Source organism: Acipenser ruthenus, chromosome 30 (assembly GCF_902713425.1).
Source record: "Acipenser ruthenus chromosome 30, fAciRut3.2 maternal haplotype, whole genome shotgun sequence".
Taxonomy (NCBI): Eukaryota; Metazoa; Chordata; class Actinopteri; order Acipenseriformes; family Acipenseridae; genus Acipenser; species Acipenser ruthenus.
The window spans coordinates 9,580,259-9,596,769 of record NC_081218.1 but is presented as its reverse complement, the minus strand read 5'-3'; the positions used below and the strand labels follow the sequence as shown (position 1 = coordinate 9,596,769).

The 16,511-nt window shown below is 42.7% G+C and overlaps 1 protein-coding gene across 1 annotated transcript; it reads left to right on the top strand.

Moving 5' to 3' along the window:
• The first annotated feature begins 1,946 nt into the window (after positions 1-1,946).
• LOC117394838 (leukocyte surface antigen CD53-like) lies at positions 1,947-14,457 on the top strand. Its single transcript, XM_059005027.1, has 8 exons — positions 1,947-2,159; positions 8,934-9,020; positions 10,149-10,337; positions 10,834-10,908; positions 11,089-11,190; positions 11,523-11,627; positions 12,045-12,128; positions 12,761-14,457. Exons 1-8 carry the CDS (start codon positions 2,148-2,150, stop codon positions 12,827-12,829), a joined length of 723 nt encoding a protein of 240 aa, XP_058861010.1. The 5' UTR covers positions 1,947-2,147; the 3' UTR covers positions 12,830-14,457.
• The last annotated feature ends 2,054 nt before the right edge of the window (positions 14,458-16,511 follow it).

Genomic DNA, 16,511 nt, shown 5'->3' with positions numbered 1-16,511 from the left:
TTACAAAAGAGAAACCAAGAGCTAATTTCCTGTTTGCGAATGTATTTGAAATGCAGCAGCACCCTTACCTCACCCATCGCTGGGTGCACGCCTCTGATATCTCCGCTTACCACAAGGTTAAATAAAGGAAACCACCATTACAGGACAGGCTGGTTGAGAAACCCTGATCCCATCCCACTGACAGAGCTCAGAATCCATACCAGCACCCTGATCCCATCTCACTGACAGAGCTCAGAATCCATACCAGCACCCTGATCCCATCCCACTGACAGAGCTCAGAATCCATACCAGCACCCTGATCCCATCCCACTGACAGAGCTCAGAATCCCTACCAGCACCCTGATCCCATCCCACTGACAGAGCTCAGAATCCATACCAGCACCCTGATCCCATCCCACTGACAGAGCTCAGAATCCATACGAGCACCCTGATCCCATCCCACTGACAGTGCTCAGAATCCCTACCAGCACCCTGATCCCATCCCACTGACAGAGCTCAGAATCCATACCAGCACCCTGATCCCATCCCACTGACGGAGCTCAGAATCCATACCAGCACCCTGATCCCATCCCACTGACAGAGCTCAGAATCCATACCAGCACCCTGATCCCATCCCACTGACAGAGCTCAGAATCCATACCAGCACCCTGATCCCATCCCACTGACAGAGCTCAGAATCCATACCAGCACCCTGATCCCATCTCACTGACTGCATCACAACACACCTGCCGGTCACATCAACTGAAACTGCTTTCAGCTTTACCTTGAGCCTCGGGTCTACGTTGTTGTAAAATGGCCAAAAAAATGTGATACAAATAAATACAATGAAACTACCAGATAACTAGTTTCAGTTATAAAATGTATTATTTGGAAGATGTGGCATTGTTATTGTAAACTGTGATGTCCTCTCCTTCTGGAAACATGCATAATCTTAACTGTTAAAGAAGGAAAGGTTTAGATAAAAGTTAGCTGTCTGATCATCATTTTTTCCCCAGTAACCCTGTAAATCAGATCAGTCCTCAGTTCTTAAAGCTCCCACTGTTATGTTCACATTGACACTTGAAGATGTTGTAAAAGTTGTCAAAATGTTTTGTCATTAAACTCACTACGTTTCTTTCAGTTTCATACTAGAACATTATTCCTGGCTGGCCACTGATTACATTTTCCCATTGGGTAACCCTACATTCTGCTTCATCAGACGACAGACCTTGTTGCCTGTCCAGTTTGCCTACCCTTATAAGAGTTTACCATAGTAAAATCATAGCAAAGTATAATGCAGCACAGTGAGAACATGGCAGAGCACAGGCAAGCATTGCAAAGAATAGCGAGGTATGGTAAATCAAAGTAATAAACATGGAAAACCAGGGAAACTACAGTAAACTTCAGTGGTGTGCACACAGGCTGTGCCCCTCTCTTTCTAAGGGTGCATCCCTGGGAGGGGTTCAGTGGTGTGCACCCAGGCTGTGTCCCTCTCTTTCTAAGGGTGCATCCCTGGGAGGGGTTCAGTGGTGTGCACCCAGGCTGTGTCCCTCTCTTTCTATGGGTGCATCCCTGGGAGGGGTTCAGTGGTGTGCACACAGGCTGTGCCCCTCGTTGAAGCCACTCTTCTTGCCGCTCTCTGGGAGTCAAACAGGCTTGCTCCTGTTCTTACGTGCAGCAGGAGGTGGTTATACCAGTCACCTGGAAGCTCAGAGAAGTGAACCACATCTGAAAGATCAGCAGACAGATTTGCGGTTCATAGAAGCCCTGCCTGTATGTAGTTGCTCTGGACTGTGTTGTACACACAGCATGCTGCTGTCATTCTGAAGCCCCTGCTTACCTTTTAGACGAAACACAACAGCGAAGTTGTAGACTTCTCTAAAACTTTCAATGCCTCTTGCAAAATCTCCCTCCGAGCAGACCCCACCCATCACAGATATACCAACACACTCACCCACACACACTCTGCATCACTGTCAGCACTGTCTAAAACTAGATAAGTCAGTTAGCATAAGCAGCCAGCTTCCTTTCACGCTCTCACACACACACACACACACAAACCCAGAGGATACTGAATTGACAGCTTCCAGGAGGACCTGAACAGCAGAGCTGCTTATCAGTAGGGTCTTTATTTAAGTGACACCTGTGAGAGGCACAGAGGAAAACACATGGGTCTAGAGGTAAGGACTTTAAAACAATTACAAATTCTTTGGGTGTGGTGCTCGAAGATTCTCTCAGGAAGCTTCACCATACAGTTCATAGCCTGTGGTGTCCTACATGTTAACAGCATCTGTGTTTGATCATCTGTAAAAACTTTTTTCAAATGCTGTCGAGTCTCACTGTTCGGTTAAATAATCCTGCATTGTGTTACACTTAGAAAGTTACTGTACCGCTACCCCATATCATCGTGTTACAGCAGTCCCACTACGCATGTTAAAGACTTAGCATGAGCACATGTACCGCAGTCCTGACTGTGACTAAAAAGACAACGTTTTAGTTGTGGAATAAGAGCAAGAACATAGGATTTTTTTTGACTGATTTTAAGATTAAACTGATCTGCCAATATAACAATTGACATGGTTTACAAAATTGTTATCATGCTATACAGTACCTCTGTGTGTCTTACCATACTTGCCTATGCCGATGGTGGCAGCCATGTGTTTCCCATCTAACTTGCTGTAAGTCAGCCTGTTAAAAAGCTGTACTGATTTCTTATTGTATTTCTGTAAAGGGATAATAAACAGCCGCTGGGAATGATGAGAAATGTTTTAAGGGTAATTACCCCTATTTAATAAAATCCTAATATTGTAACAGTTTTTGTCAGACTCTGTATATGAGTTCTGAAGTACACAATCAGGTTCTCATACCATAACTTTGTTTTTTTGTCTTTGTAGTTATGCTAGAAGCATCCCAGTAGTTCAAACGCGAATGCGGGACCTTCATGTACAAATATAAAGAGATGCTTGTGGAGATGTATTCAAACGAGAAGGCTTGGTTTAAACAGTGATCACATTTAAGCAGAACTCCGCTCTGGGTTCTTTCACTTTCTTGACTCGTTGCTTTGCATTACCATTCCAGTACTGAAATCAGTTCAGTGTGGAAACCAAGCAGTGCAATGGCAGAAACACTCAAGCCAGTGGCTTACCTAGAACATGCTTTATTTTACACAGCATTGCTAGATTTCTAAAACCACTGCCCAAGTGTCAGAGCTGTGCTTGTTTTAAAGACTGCTGCTGTAGCTAAGAGGAGAGGGCTACTCCTCTTAGCTAAATGAGCTTGCTTTAGTTGTTTATTAGGTTAACAGGCAGCTTTTCTGTGGTACGGTGCTGGGAACCAGGGACGAAGGGGCAGGTTCAAACTTTTCCTGCGTATATTCCTTCATGGAACAGGTTTATTTCCACATCAAAAGCTCTGAAACCAACAGTAGATACAGTCTCTGAAAAACAAAGGCAGGACAGAACAACAACAACAGCAACAACAAAAACCCAGCTGAACACACAGTGCTATACCGTCAGGAGTAAAAAAAACTATTTTAAAATCAAATTGAGCAGTTTTGTTTGTGTTTCGCCTTATGCATTGGAAGTGATGGGGGTGTAGTCTCTGTCAGATCCCCTGAAAATAGTTTACTGTCAATCAGTCAATCCCTGCTGTTTATCAAACCAGAAGGTGCTCTCTACCACTTTACCATACTCCTGAACCCCGGCCCTGACACCTTTCCCTGGAGTGTTCCTCCTGATTACACCACCTGAGCCTCCTGTGAAAGGCTGACTCACACACTGCACACCTGCTCCATCTCATCTATTGTCCAGTCACTGCACAACACAGTCAGCAACAATGAAAGTGCATCTGTAATGAATGATGCACTAACAATGTCAGATGCAATCTGTAATCATAAGCAAATGCTGATCATTATTTGAAAATGAATCAATGAAGAATATCATTTCAATGCTGCTTGCTGCTGGTTTCTGCTTTATTTATTTTAAAAAATGTATTCGCTGGAAAAGCCAAAAGAGCTCCAAACAGCTAGATTACAAAGGCTTCCCAGGAGGAAGGCAGGAGTGCGTTACAGTTACACACAAGCACACGGTCAGCACACAGTTTCACTTTGTCTCTCCGCATGCTTCTGCACGTCGCATTTACATATGGTATTTACATGCTGCAGTTTTTTTATGCACAGAATGTTCTTTAAATTCTTTGGCACAATGAAGTCAATTTATTCCCCTTTAAAAAAAAAAGAAAATGAAGTTTAGGAACTAAATCTACTGGTTGGACCTGACTTGTTTAGCAGGGAATGGTAAACAGAGGGGTAACAGTCTAATAGATTTGAGAGCAAACCTCTGAGGAACGAACCCCACTGAACCGCAAAACAGCAGTCAGCAGTTTGCTGTTGACCAAAACACAAGTATTTACATGAGCTCACACTTCTTGAATTAAGGAACTGTTCCATATCATGTTTTGCACCATTTGATTTGAGAGCATGGTGGTTCAGTCTGACTGCTAGACTTGTTTGACTGCAGGCCTGCTTGTAAGATAAAACCCCCTGAGTACCGTGTGACGCATGCCTCCCTGAGGGGGCCCCAGTGACAGTTTGAAAGACCAAGAAGTTCAAAAGACAAAGCCCCCCTCTCCACCGCATCCCCACCCAATGTACGCATGTTTCTAGACACTGTATGTGAACCCACATTTATAAAAAAAGCCATGTTCTTTGTTTACGTTATAACTATAGGTTTGTATTCATAAAGCAATACCGTGCCAGTAAACAGATAGCAGCCCTGTACGTTTGTCAGGGTGGCTGCAGTGCCTTGTATGATTACAGTCTGGTTGTATACTTGGTGTATCAGGCTATTCTGTGGAGCCTTTACATGCTGCAGCTGTGTTCTGGTGTCTTGTTGCTAAACATGAAACAGGAAGCCAGGAGGGGAAGTAGCTTTTTGCAGCCGTCTGTTGTGTTAAACTAAGACTTACCGGTACTTGTTACTCACGTCATATTCAGAAATAAATAGATCTAAAACAGCTTGTCTCAAAGTCACAGTATTCTGTGTTTAATATGTTGCTCTGCGGTTTGTGAAATGCATGGGGAACATTTTACATGGTCTCTAATTACTGTGTATTTACATAGTACTTATTTAGTAAATACATGTGTACTTACACATAATTACAATGTTATTATGCATAGTTACAATATACTTAGAGTAAGTAGTGGGATTCTGAATAATATAGTGTTATACATCCCCATGTGTTGCTACAACTGTTTAAATAATGTACCTGTCATTCTTTTCATTGTTAATCATGACAGCTTTTTACACTTATAACTTTAATGTCTGTTTCAAAGCTCTTTTCAAAATGTCTGCTCTAGTGCCCTGGGGTTTGAGATCTGTTCTGTAAATACGATAAAAAAAAATGAAATGTGGCTTTTCTGTTCCGTACCACATCATGGATCCTTATTGCTGTGCTACCTGTTTGACAATGTGGGCAATAACCCTGTCACGGATGGCTTGAGTGGTGTGTGTTGGTGGTGACGTCAGGTTCAGAAAGCAACACAAACACAAAGGATACGGGGCTGAAACTGCAAAAGCAGCATATTTATTAAATAACAAAAATGAACAAAACACAAAACAAAGGGCATATTGGCCAAACAAAAACAAACACAAACTATATTCCTTTTACAAAAACAAGTACCTTGTTCGCTGGCTGGTAGCCTTCGCTCCTGGTCTTCTCTTAAACTCTCTGAGCCTGGAGTGGGTCTTTTATACTGTGGCTGGAGCCTTAATTACCCATTAAATGATTACCTTTTTAAGGCTCCAGCCACATTCCCACGAGCTACTTCAACGCCATCCATGCCAACCACAGTGTACGAAACTGGCTTTTTCGCTGGTCTCAAATAATAAATAGTAAAGTCGGACGACTTTTGTCCGTCTGCACACAAACATAATATATAATAATAATGAGTATAATGATGAGAAGAATAATACATCACAAATAATAATCATACATAAATAAAACATTGAAAAGAGCTTTGAAAGAAGACTTTAAAGTTATAAGTGTAAAAAATGTGTATATCTTTTTGCATGATATGTGTAAGTACAGAATTGTATCAGAAAGGGGTTAGGGTTAGGTACCAAAGAATATGTTTTGCAAAGTATAAAGAACAAAAAAAGGCAGCTACAGGAGTTTGAATGCATTTGTACCGTGGGCTCAGCTTTGAGGTGCTGGAATGGGTTTTTCTCTTTTGTAGAAACATTTTCATACTAACTTTTGTGCTTGATAACATTCATTTAAGAATTCAATTAATGCCTATGATGAATACATTTTTGTTACTAATTAGCTATAAACATTTAAAATATTGAGTACTTTGATATATGGTTCACTATTAACTAAATCAAGTTATTAATCAAACTCGTAAATCCTGTCACACATGCCTACCGGTAATTGATTTATTAAAATGTTTGGATATGCTGCTATTTTATTGATTACTGGCTCGTTCACAGTCATCTTAAAATAACGCTAGAATATGTTTTGTTGGAAAATAATAATAATAATAATAATAATAATAATAATAATAATAATAACGTTTTTGACTGATTCAATTTTTGCTGCAGATGGATTTATTTTCATATGTTTTCTTTTGGTTAAGTGGCGCAGCTGCCCTCTGATTTTTTTTGTGGGGTGTTGCAAGCCAGCTGAATGTGATTTTGCACGTTGTATTTGGTTGTGTTTGGTTGTATTTGGTTGTATTTGGTTGTGTTTGGTTGTGTTTGGTTGTATTTGGTTGTGTTTGGTTGTGTTTGGTTGTGTTTGGTTGTATTTGGTTGTATTTGGTTGTGTTTGGTTGTATTTGGTTGTGTTTGGTTGTATTTGGTTGTGTTTGGTTGTATTTGGTTGTGTTTGGTTGTGTTTGGTTGTATTTGGTTGTGTTTGGTTGTGTTTGGTTGTATTTGGTTGTGTTTGGTTGTATTTGGTTGTATTTGGTTGTGTTTGGTTGTATTTGGTTGTGTTTGGTTGTGTTTGGTTGTGTTTGGTTGTGTTTGGTTGTGTTTGGTTGTATTTGGTTGTGTTTGGTTGTATTTGGTTGTATTTGGTTGTGTTTGGTTGTATTTGGTTGTGTTTGGTTGTGTTTGGTTGTATTTGGTTGTGTTTGGTTGTGTTTGGTTGTATTTGGTTGTGTTTGGTTGTATTTGGTTGTGTTTGGTTGTGTTTGGTTGTATTTGGTTGTGTTTGGTTGTGTTTGGTTGTATTTGGTTGTGTTTGGTTGTATTTGGTTGTATTTGGTTGTGTTTGGTTGTATTTGGTTGTGTTTGGTTGTGTTTGGTTGTGTTTGGTTGTGTTTGGTTGTATTTGGTTGTGTTTGGTTGTATTTGGTTGTATTTGGTTGTGTTTGGTTGTGTTTGTTTGTGTTTGTTTGTGTTTGGTTGTGTTTGGTTGTGTTTGGTTGTATTTGGTTGTGTTTGGTTGTATTTGGTTGTATTTGGTTGTGTTTGGTTGTGTTTGGTTGTGTTTGTTTGTGTTTGGTTGTGTTTGGTTGTGTTTGGTTGTGTTTGGTTGTGTTTGGTTGTATTTGGTTGTGTTTGGTTGTATTTGGTTGTGTTTGGTTGTGTTTGGTTGTGTTTGGTTGTATTTGGTTGTATTTGGTTGTGTTTGGTTGTGTTTGGTTGTGTTTGGTTGTATTTGGTTGTGTTTGGTTGTGTTTGGTTGTATTTGGTTGTGTTTGGTTGTGTTTGGTTGTATTTGGTTGTGTTTGGTTGTATTTGGTTGTATTTGGTTGTATTTGGTTGTGTTTGGTTGTATTTGGTTGTGTTTGGTTGTATTTTGTTGTGTTTGGTTGTGTTTGGTTGTATTTGGTTGTGTTTGGTTGTATTTGGTTGTATTTGGTTGTATTTGGTTGTGTTTGGTTGTATTTGGTTGTATTTGGTTGTATTTGGTTGTGTTTGGTTGCACAGAGTAGTGGCGGAAAAAGTAACATCAGCAGGCTCTCGTTTCCTCTGTGTTGTGCGCATGCGTCTGTTTGTGCATAACAGTTCCTCGTGAGAGGTAACGGCTGGACGTTTTAGTTACACAGTGTTCAAAAATGAGGATTTAAGTTATGCTTTTGTTCACATTGTACCGGTTTCACTAAAAGTGATTCCTGTTCAGGTGTTTATGAATTGGAATAATAAGAGACGTGCACTTCTTCCGTGTTTGACGACCAAGAAAAATAACTGCATTTCTAAAATGTTCAATTATACAAAGATGCCTAATTTAAAGGTTTGATAAAAAAAACGTCTGTTTAGTTTTACCAATTTATTTAATTTAATATATTTTAGATTAGGGTTATTTCTAATGTTACAGGTTTAAACAACCTAATGCAGCTGAACAGGGGCCTCAGGTAAAGAAATGTGGGAACCTGTACTCAGTAACTACTATGTAAATACACAGTAATGAGAGACTCTGAATGGAAAGTGTTACCAATGCATGTACATTACGGGAAGTCATGTATTTGCTTTATACAGCCTCTTAAGGAAGTTTTATCCTTTAATAAATTTGTATTTTCCCCATGCTTTTTCCCATGGTTGTATTATGCATGTACCATAGTTTACCAGGGTTTGCCATGATTTTTAATATGGTTTACTATACCTCTCTATGCAAAGCTTACCTATGCTTTACCATGCTATCGCTGAGCTTTATTACACTTTGCTGTGCTTTATTACACTTTGCTATGCTTTTACTATGGGAAACTTTCATAAAGGATACAGCATGCTGTTGTTTATTTATTAAACACACTTCTGTTAAGAGTTTAAATACATTTGCAACAAATACCAACTAAGAATGTTTCTTAAGTATCTGTCAACGGGTAAGAGTTCATTGAAGCACAAGAATAAACTCATGTTTTGGGATTGACATACCAAGCCTTATTCAATGAATAGTTCATTTGAATAGGGGTCACTTTCTCATACTGTATGTGACTTTCCTTTTTCTAGGGTGAAGAATCTGCAGAAAAGAAAATGGCTCAAAATTGCTTAAAATTCCTGAAATATGCTCTGATAACCTTCAATTTTATATTCTGGGTAAGTAGGCTTTGACTGTCAACTGTCAGTGTGTGCAGATGGATGGAAGTGTTGATTGCACGCCATGTGATTGTGAAGCAAGTGTGTGCAGATGGATGGAAGTGTTGATTGCACGCCACGTGATTGTGAAGCGAGTGTGCAGATGGATGGAAGTGTTGATTGCACGCCATGTGATTGTGAAGCGAGTGTGCAGATGGATGGAAGTGTTGATTGCACGCCATGTGATTGTGAAGCGAGTGTTTGCAGATGGATGGAAGTGTTGATTGCACGCCATGTGATTGTGAAGCGAGTGTGCAGATGGATGGAAGTGTTGATTGCACGCCATGTGATTGTGAAGCGAGTGTGCAGATGGATGGAAGTGTTGATTGCACGCCATGTGATTGTGAAGCGAGTGTTTGCAGATGGATGGAAGTGTTGATTGCACGCCATGTGATTGTGAAGCGAGTGTGCAGATGGATGGAAGTGTTGATTGCACGCCATGTGATTGTGAAGCAAGTGTTTGCAGATGGATGGAAGTGTTGATTGCACGCCATGTGATTGTGAAGCGAGTGTGCAGATGGATGGAAGTGTTGATTGCACGCCATGTGATTGTGAAGCAAGTGTGCAGATGGATGGAAGTGTTGATTGCACGCCATGTGATTGTGAAGCGAGTGTTTGCAGATGGATGGAAGTGTTGATTGCACGCCATGTGATTGTGAAGCGAGTGTGCAGATGGATGGAAGTGCACTTAAAAATTCTAAGCAGTTTTAACAGTCTGTTGATAAATAGAGCACCAGACATTATGAAATACATGATTTATTTGTTTTTTATTTCAATTATTCAAGTTGGAACAAGGCTGCACTGTTCATTTCAATAAATAAAGACAGTGGATGGACTGAAGGAGCCATGAGTGACTTTGCTGGTGTACTGTATACCACTGGTGGCCAAGGTTGTCCCTTCCAGTCCTAGTCTTTTTAAATTGAACCAGTTAAACACCAATCCGCCCCCACAGTTTTTTCTTTCCACATAGTGGAAGGTTCAGGTTGATTAGCCCAAGCCTCTTGGTTTGTGCATGATACCCTCCCATGCTGTAGCCAGTTCTTGGGCCCCCCTGACATGCTGTGCCCATCTCTCTCCTGCTTGTCTCAGCTCTGCGGGGGTATCGTCCTGGCACTGGGTATATACCTCATGATGACCTCCAATTACGGCTCCTTGCTGCCCAACCAGCCCTCCTTGAGTGTGGCCAACACTCTCATCATCACGGGGACCATCGTCATGGTGGTGTCCTTCCTGGGCTGCCTGGGGTCCCTCAAGGAGAACAAGTGCCTTCTCATTACTGTGAGTACATGCAACTGCACCATAGCTAAAGTGTAATACAGCACCTGCTGGTCCTGTCACTTGTGCAGCTGCACAGCGATCAGACCTGCTGGTCCTGTCACTTGTGCAGCTGCACAGCGATCAGACCTGCTGGTCTTGTAACTTGTGCAGCTGCACAGCGATCAGACCTGCTGATCCTGTCACTTGTGCAGCTGCACAGTGATCAGACCTGCTGGTCCTGTCAATTGTGCAGCTGCACAGCGATCAGACCTGCTGGTCTTGTAACTTGTGCAGCTGCACAGCGATCAGACCTGCTGGTCCTGTAACTTGTGCAGCTGCACAGCGATCAGACCTGCTGGTCCTGTCACTTGTGCAGCTGCTATAAATAAATGACTATGCAAGATGCTGTACTCTATATAGCAGGTCAGGCTGTGTTTAGGGTTTGAGGTTTCAGCTGTGAGCCAGTGCTAAAGTAAATTAAACAAACTAAATGTGTGCATATCTGGTATTGTTTCAGTTCTTCATCGTCCTGCTTATCCTCATGATGGTAGAGATTGCAATGTCAGTCATTCTCCTAATCAATGAAGAGAAGGTAAGCTTTAAATGACCCTTTAAAAATGACCTGCTGGTTCATTAGAACTGCCTTATCTGTTAGAAAGTTCTATCAGGTGAGCCTGTTGATCCTGTCCAATACATGCAGCAAGGCTTGGGTTGAGCAAGCCCAGGGTTTTGTTTTCTCTTTTGCAAATGAAATGTTTTGTTTGTTGAACAGATTGATGGTTTTCTTTTGAAAGAGTTTGAGGCCAGCCTGCAAAAGTATACACACAGCAATGCTACACAGGGCACTGAGGACTGGGACATCATACAGCATAAGGTGAGTGAAGAACACTGTCCTCTTACTGCTGACTGTAACTCAAACCGCGCAGCACTGTGACACTGCCCACTTTGCCTGATAACTGAGGGCTGTGACTGTACAATGCATTTGCTATTTCCTTGTGAGATGGATCAGACCCTTCTTAGCTTGGCTCAGACTGCTTCTGTATACAAGTCTTACTTACCTGCCCATATTTCATTCATAAAAGTTCTTATGGTGGCAGCTTCTTCCAAAAATAATGCAGTACTTTGTATCTTCAGTTGAGCTATTTTCTCATCATCTTTATTTTTTATATAACCAAACCACTGATTCTTTTTTTAACCTCTCTTTAGTTTATGTGTTGTGGAGTTAAAGGAATAGATGACTGGAATGGAACAGTCCCATTAGCCTGCTGCAAGGAGTCAAACTGTGCAAATCGGAAGATATATTGGCAAGAGGTAAGGGGAAGTGCACCACCTACTGGCATTGTGCTGTTACTGCCTGTTGTTCTCTACACAGACCCCATGCTTTATTAATATCTACTCTTTACATTTATTATTTTTTTTTAATCATAATTCAATTAATTTTCACAACAATCTGGATTAATGTTAAATTAAAAAATAATGAAATTCTGAAATAATACTTAAACATGAGTTTGAATAATGAATACTGAAACACTTAGGCTGCCCATGGGGCTCCATGTTCATCGGAACAGTTTGGGACAGCACATGCTTTTGTGGTACTTGTAGTCCTGCATCTCAAAAGGAAAGGTACTTCAAAGCAAAACTGCACCCTGCAAGCCGGCATCCCAGCATCGCCACTGCCGTTCTCTGAAGGGTCTGCTGCTCTATGTGTAATGCATGCATTTTCCCCAGGGTTGCTATGAAAAGCTGAAGCAGTGGTTCGAGAACAACTATCTGAATGTGGGAATCGGCATCATTGTTATATCTATTATTCAGGTACTTTAAGTCTCACTTTACTTTTTGCCTTTCAAAGCTCAAACAATATTTCTTGTCTACAAGGTAAGCAGTATTGTCAGCCTTCTATAAAAGTATTTTTGACTGTATCTTTGTACTTCTGCCATCTTTTTCCATAACATAGTACCTCTTTGTTTGCCATGTTTTTATTAAACGTGCTTTACCTTATCTCTCTGTGATTTACAATGCTTCCCTGTGCTTTACCATGCTTTCACTGTGGTTTATTTCACTTTATTCTATGCTTTTACTGTGGGAATCTTTTCTAAGGGTGATGGTGTGACAGTGTTGCTGTTTTGTTTTCTAAGGGTGATGGTGTGACACAGTGTTGCTGTTTTGTTTTCTAAGGGTGATGGTGTGACAGTGTTGCTGTTTTGTTTTCTAAGGGTGATGGTGTGACACAGTGTTGCTGTTTTGTTTTCTAAGGGTGATGGTGTGACAGTGTTGCTGTTTTGTTTTCTAAGGGTGATGGTGTGACAGTGTTGCTGTTTTGTTTTCTAAGGGTGATGGTGTGACAGTGTTGCTGTTTTGTTTTCTAAGGGTGATGGTGTGACAGTGTTGCTGTTTTGTTTTCTAAGGGTGATGGTGTGACAGTGTTGCTGTTCTTTGTCCTCCAGGTGCTGGGCATGTCATTTGCCATGACTCTGTACTGTCACATTTCCAAATCCGGCATCTTTTTCCAATGAGCGATGAAGAAGAAGAGCGTTATCACTTCCCTCTTCTCCTCCTCCCCCCTCCCCGGGTACAGCCAGGCTGAATGAAGAAAGCTTCCGTCCCTCCCTCACTTTTAAGCACTGGCTGCAGAGCCCTCGCTGCGTGGTGGAGTTACTCATTAGGACTGTCACCTCCTCCAGACCGGCGCTTTCAACAAGTGGGTTTACTCCCTATGAAAATGTTTTTGTTCAAGTCCCCCTACCCAGGGCCAACATAACCTTCTCTCCCTTACCCAGCAGATCCTCATTATCATTCCCTGGCTCGTTATCATTCCCTGGCTTGTTTGAAACCTTAACCCAAACGGAGACTAATGAACACACAATCACACACAATCGGCCGGTCAGAAGTCATTTCAGAAGGGCAATGAAAATGATTGTAATGCAGGAACAGAGCCCCTCTTAAATGCACGCGGTCAAACAGGCTGTTAATCCATAAGAAACAAGAACCATTCTTTGCTAAACCAAATGTGCAAATAATACAGTTAAGAACAGTTACTGTAATCCATTTTTTATAGGGGAAATTATATGAAGAAACAGCAGTAACTGGTACCACAGCAGAGTTCTATCTTCTTAATATAACTTGAAAGAGAAGTTGTTCAGTTTGCTGAGCTCTGTAAATATTATTACTTATTTTGCTTGCAGTTCTAACTCACTAGGCATACATTCAACATTTTCTTCATTATTACCATTATTATTATTATTATTATTATTATTATTATTATTATTATTATTACTCTGGATCTGTCCATGTTTCTATTTAAGCAGTGTTATTAGTATATTTGTCTGGCATGGTTTCTCCAGTGTGAGATACATGCGGAGCTGGAGATCTGCACAGACAGGTCGAAGGCAGCAAGTCTCTAGAATGTTAAACTTGTAAATTACATTTGCACTAATTAAGGTCAAGTGAATACGATGAATTCGGAACAGTTTGCCCACAATACCTGAGTGGTGCTAAGACAGATAATAACATGATAGAAATGGACAGATTTGGGAAGCTGTGAATGTGGGAGCGTGTTCCCGGTGGGTGACCGTAGCGTGCTGTGTGTTGTGAAGCACAGTGGATCCGTACAGGATCCAGACCACTGCTGAGTTTAATCTCAATCAGACATTCAACGGCAAGGTGCAATACTGTATAAGCATACAAAACACACAACACAGCTCCTCCCAGGCACTGCACATGCATTCTGAGCTGAGAAGAGAAAGGTTTCCACAAGCAGGTATTCTTGTGATAAGAAACTCTTCTCCGTCTCTGCTCGCTTGTCTAAAATTTGATGAACTAAATAGCGCATTGAGAAATGGTGTTGCAAAAACAAGAGGAACGTTGCCAAAGCCTTATTGTCAAAACTTTGTCTAATTTGCTTTTGACTTATTTTTAGCACAGCTTTCTGCTTTGAGAGAACTGATAACCTAGTGCCAAAAAAGTTGAAAACTCTCCAATGCACTGCGGCATACGCGTTGAAAGATATATATAAAAAAAAGAAAGCCAACAAATGATACAGATCAGTGTGGTTAAATCCTGAATGTGTACATTAATAATGTAACTTGTTATTTTGCTATGATGCTGCAATATGAAATATTAATAAATTTTCTGTAAAATGAAATACATGTCTGATTATTCTGTCACTGAAAATGACGTATTGGTGCATATGCGGACACAATGAAAGATATAAGCAATATAGAACTGAAGACTGCCAGGCACTAAACTCAGGAGTGTGAGGGTGTAGCGCTGAGGACACACAGCTCAGGGGTGTGAGGGTGTAGCGCTGAGGACACACAGCTCAGGGTGTGAGGGTGTAGCGCTGAGGACACACAGCTCAGGGGTGTGAGGGTGTAGCGCTGAGGACACACAGCTCAGGGGTGTGAGGGTGTAGCACTGAGGACTGCACAGCTCAGGGGTGTGAGGGTGTAGCGCTGAGGATACACAGCTCAGGGGTGTGAGGGTGTAGCGCTGAGGACACACAGCTCAGGGGTGTGAGGGTGTAGCGCTGAGGACACACAGCTCAGGGATGTGAGGGTGTAGCGCTGAGGACACACAGCTCAGGGGTGTGAGGGTGTAGCGCTGACGACACACAGCTCAGGGGTGTGAGGGTGTAGCGCTGAGGACTGCACAGCTCAGGGGTGTGAGGGTGTAGCGCTGAGGACACACAGCTCAGGGGTGTGAGGGTGTAGCACTGAGGACACACAGCTCAGGGGTGTGAGGGTGTAGCGCTGAGGACACACAGCTCAGGGATGTGAGGGTGTAGCGCTGAGGACACACAGCTCAGGGGTGTGAGGGTGTAGCGCTGAGGACACACAGCTCAGGGTGTGAGGGTGTAGCGCTGAGGACACACAGCTCAGGGGTGTGAGGGTGTAGCGCTGAGGACACACAGCTCAGGGGTGTGAGGGTGTAGCGCTGAGGACACACAGCTCAGGGATGTGAGGGTGTAGCGCTGAGGACACACAGCTCAGGGGTGTGAGGGTGTAGCGCTGAGGACTGCACAGCTCAGGGGTGTGAGGGTGTAGCACTGAGGACACACAGCTCAGGGGTGTGAGGGTGTAGCGCTGAGGACACACAGCTCAGGGGTGTGAGGGTGTAGCGCTGAGGACACACAGCTCAGGGGTGTGAGGGTGTAGCACTGAGGACACACAGCTCAGGGTGTGGGGGTGTAGCGTGCTGAGGATACACAGCTCAGGGGTGTGAGGGTGTAGCGCTGAGGACACACAGCTCAGGGGTGTGAGGGTGTAGCGCTGAGGACACACAGCTCAGGGGTGTGAGGGTGTAGCGCTGAGGACACACAGCTCAGGGATGTGAGGGTGTAGCGCTGAGGACACACAGCTCAGGGGTGTGAGGGTGTAGCGCTGAGGACACACAGCTCAGGGGTGTGAGGGTGTAGCACTGAGGACACACAGCTCAGGGTGTGACGGTGTAGCGCTGAGGACTGCACAGCTCAGGGGTGTGAAGGTGTAGCACTGAGGACACACAGCTCAGGGGTGTGAGGGTGTAGCGCTGAGGATACACAGCTCAGGGGTGCTGAGGACACACAGCTCGGGTGTGAGGGTGTAGTGCTGAGGACACACAGCTCAGGGTGTGGGGGTGTAGCACTGAGGACACACAGCTCAGGGGTGTGAGGGTGTAGCGCTGACGACACACAGCTCAGGGGTGTGAGGGTGTAGCGCTGAGGACACACAGCTCAGGGGTGTGAGGGTGTAGCGCTGAGGACACACAGCTCAGGGGTGTGAGGGTGTAGTGCTGAGGACACACAGCTCAGGGTGTGGGGGTTTAGCATGCTGAGGACACACAGCTTGGCTGTGAGGGTGTAGCGCTGAGGACACACAGCTTACTGCACCCACACTCTCTGTGCAGATAAAAGGCAAGTCTAAAATCAGAACTAAAAAAGCTGCTTTTTAGAGTTTGGTTTTTACTGTTTCTCAGTCCTTTAAAAAGACCATCTTAACTTCCAGGAAACAGTGATGTCAGCTTTAGGGAGATTCCAGACATGAATAAATACATAAAAATAAATTTAAAAAAAGGTTCTTGGTAGAGTCTGTGGTGTTGTTTCAGATACAGAGCTCATTACATCATCCAATTCAAACCAATCAGAAAACAGAAATAATACTGTCTGTCTGTGTTTTAATCACTTTCTCAGTGTCTTCATTACTTTAGCTTCTTTCAGTA

What these genes read in the sequence shown, in the direction of transcription:
- LOC117394838 (XM_059005027.1), top strand. An exon ending in CCTTCAATTTTATATTCTGG is followed by an intron (nt 9,021 to 10,148) that starts GTAAGTAGGCTT and finishes TGCTTGTCTCAG; the next exon opens with CTCTGCGGGGGTATCGTCCT. An exon ending in GGGACATCATACAGCATAAG is followed by an intron (nt 11,191 to 11,522) that starts GTGAGTGAAGAA and finishes ACCTCTCTTTAG; the next exon opens with TTTATGTGTTGTGGAGTTAA.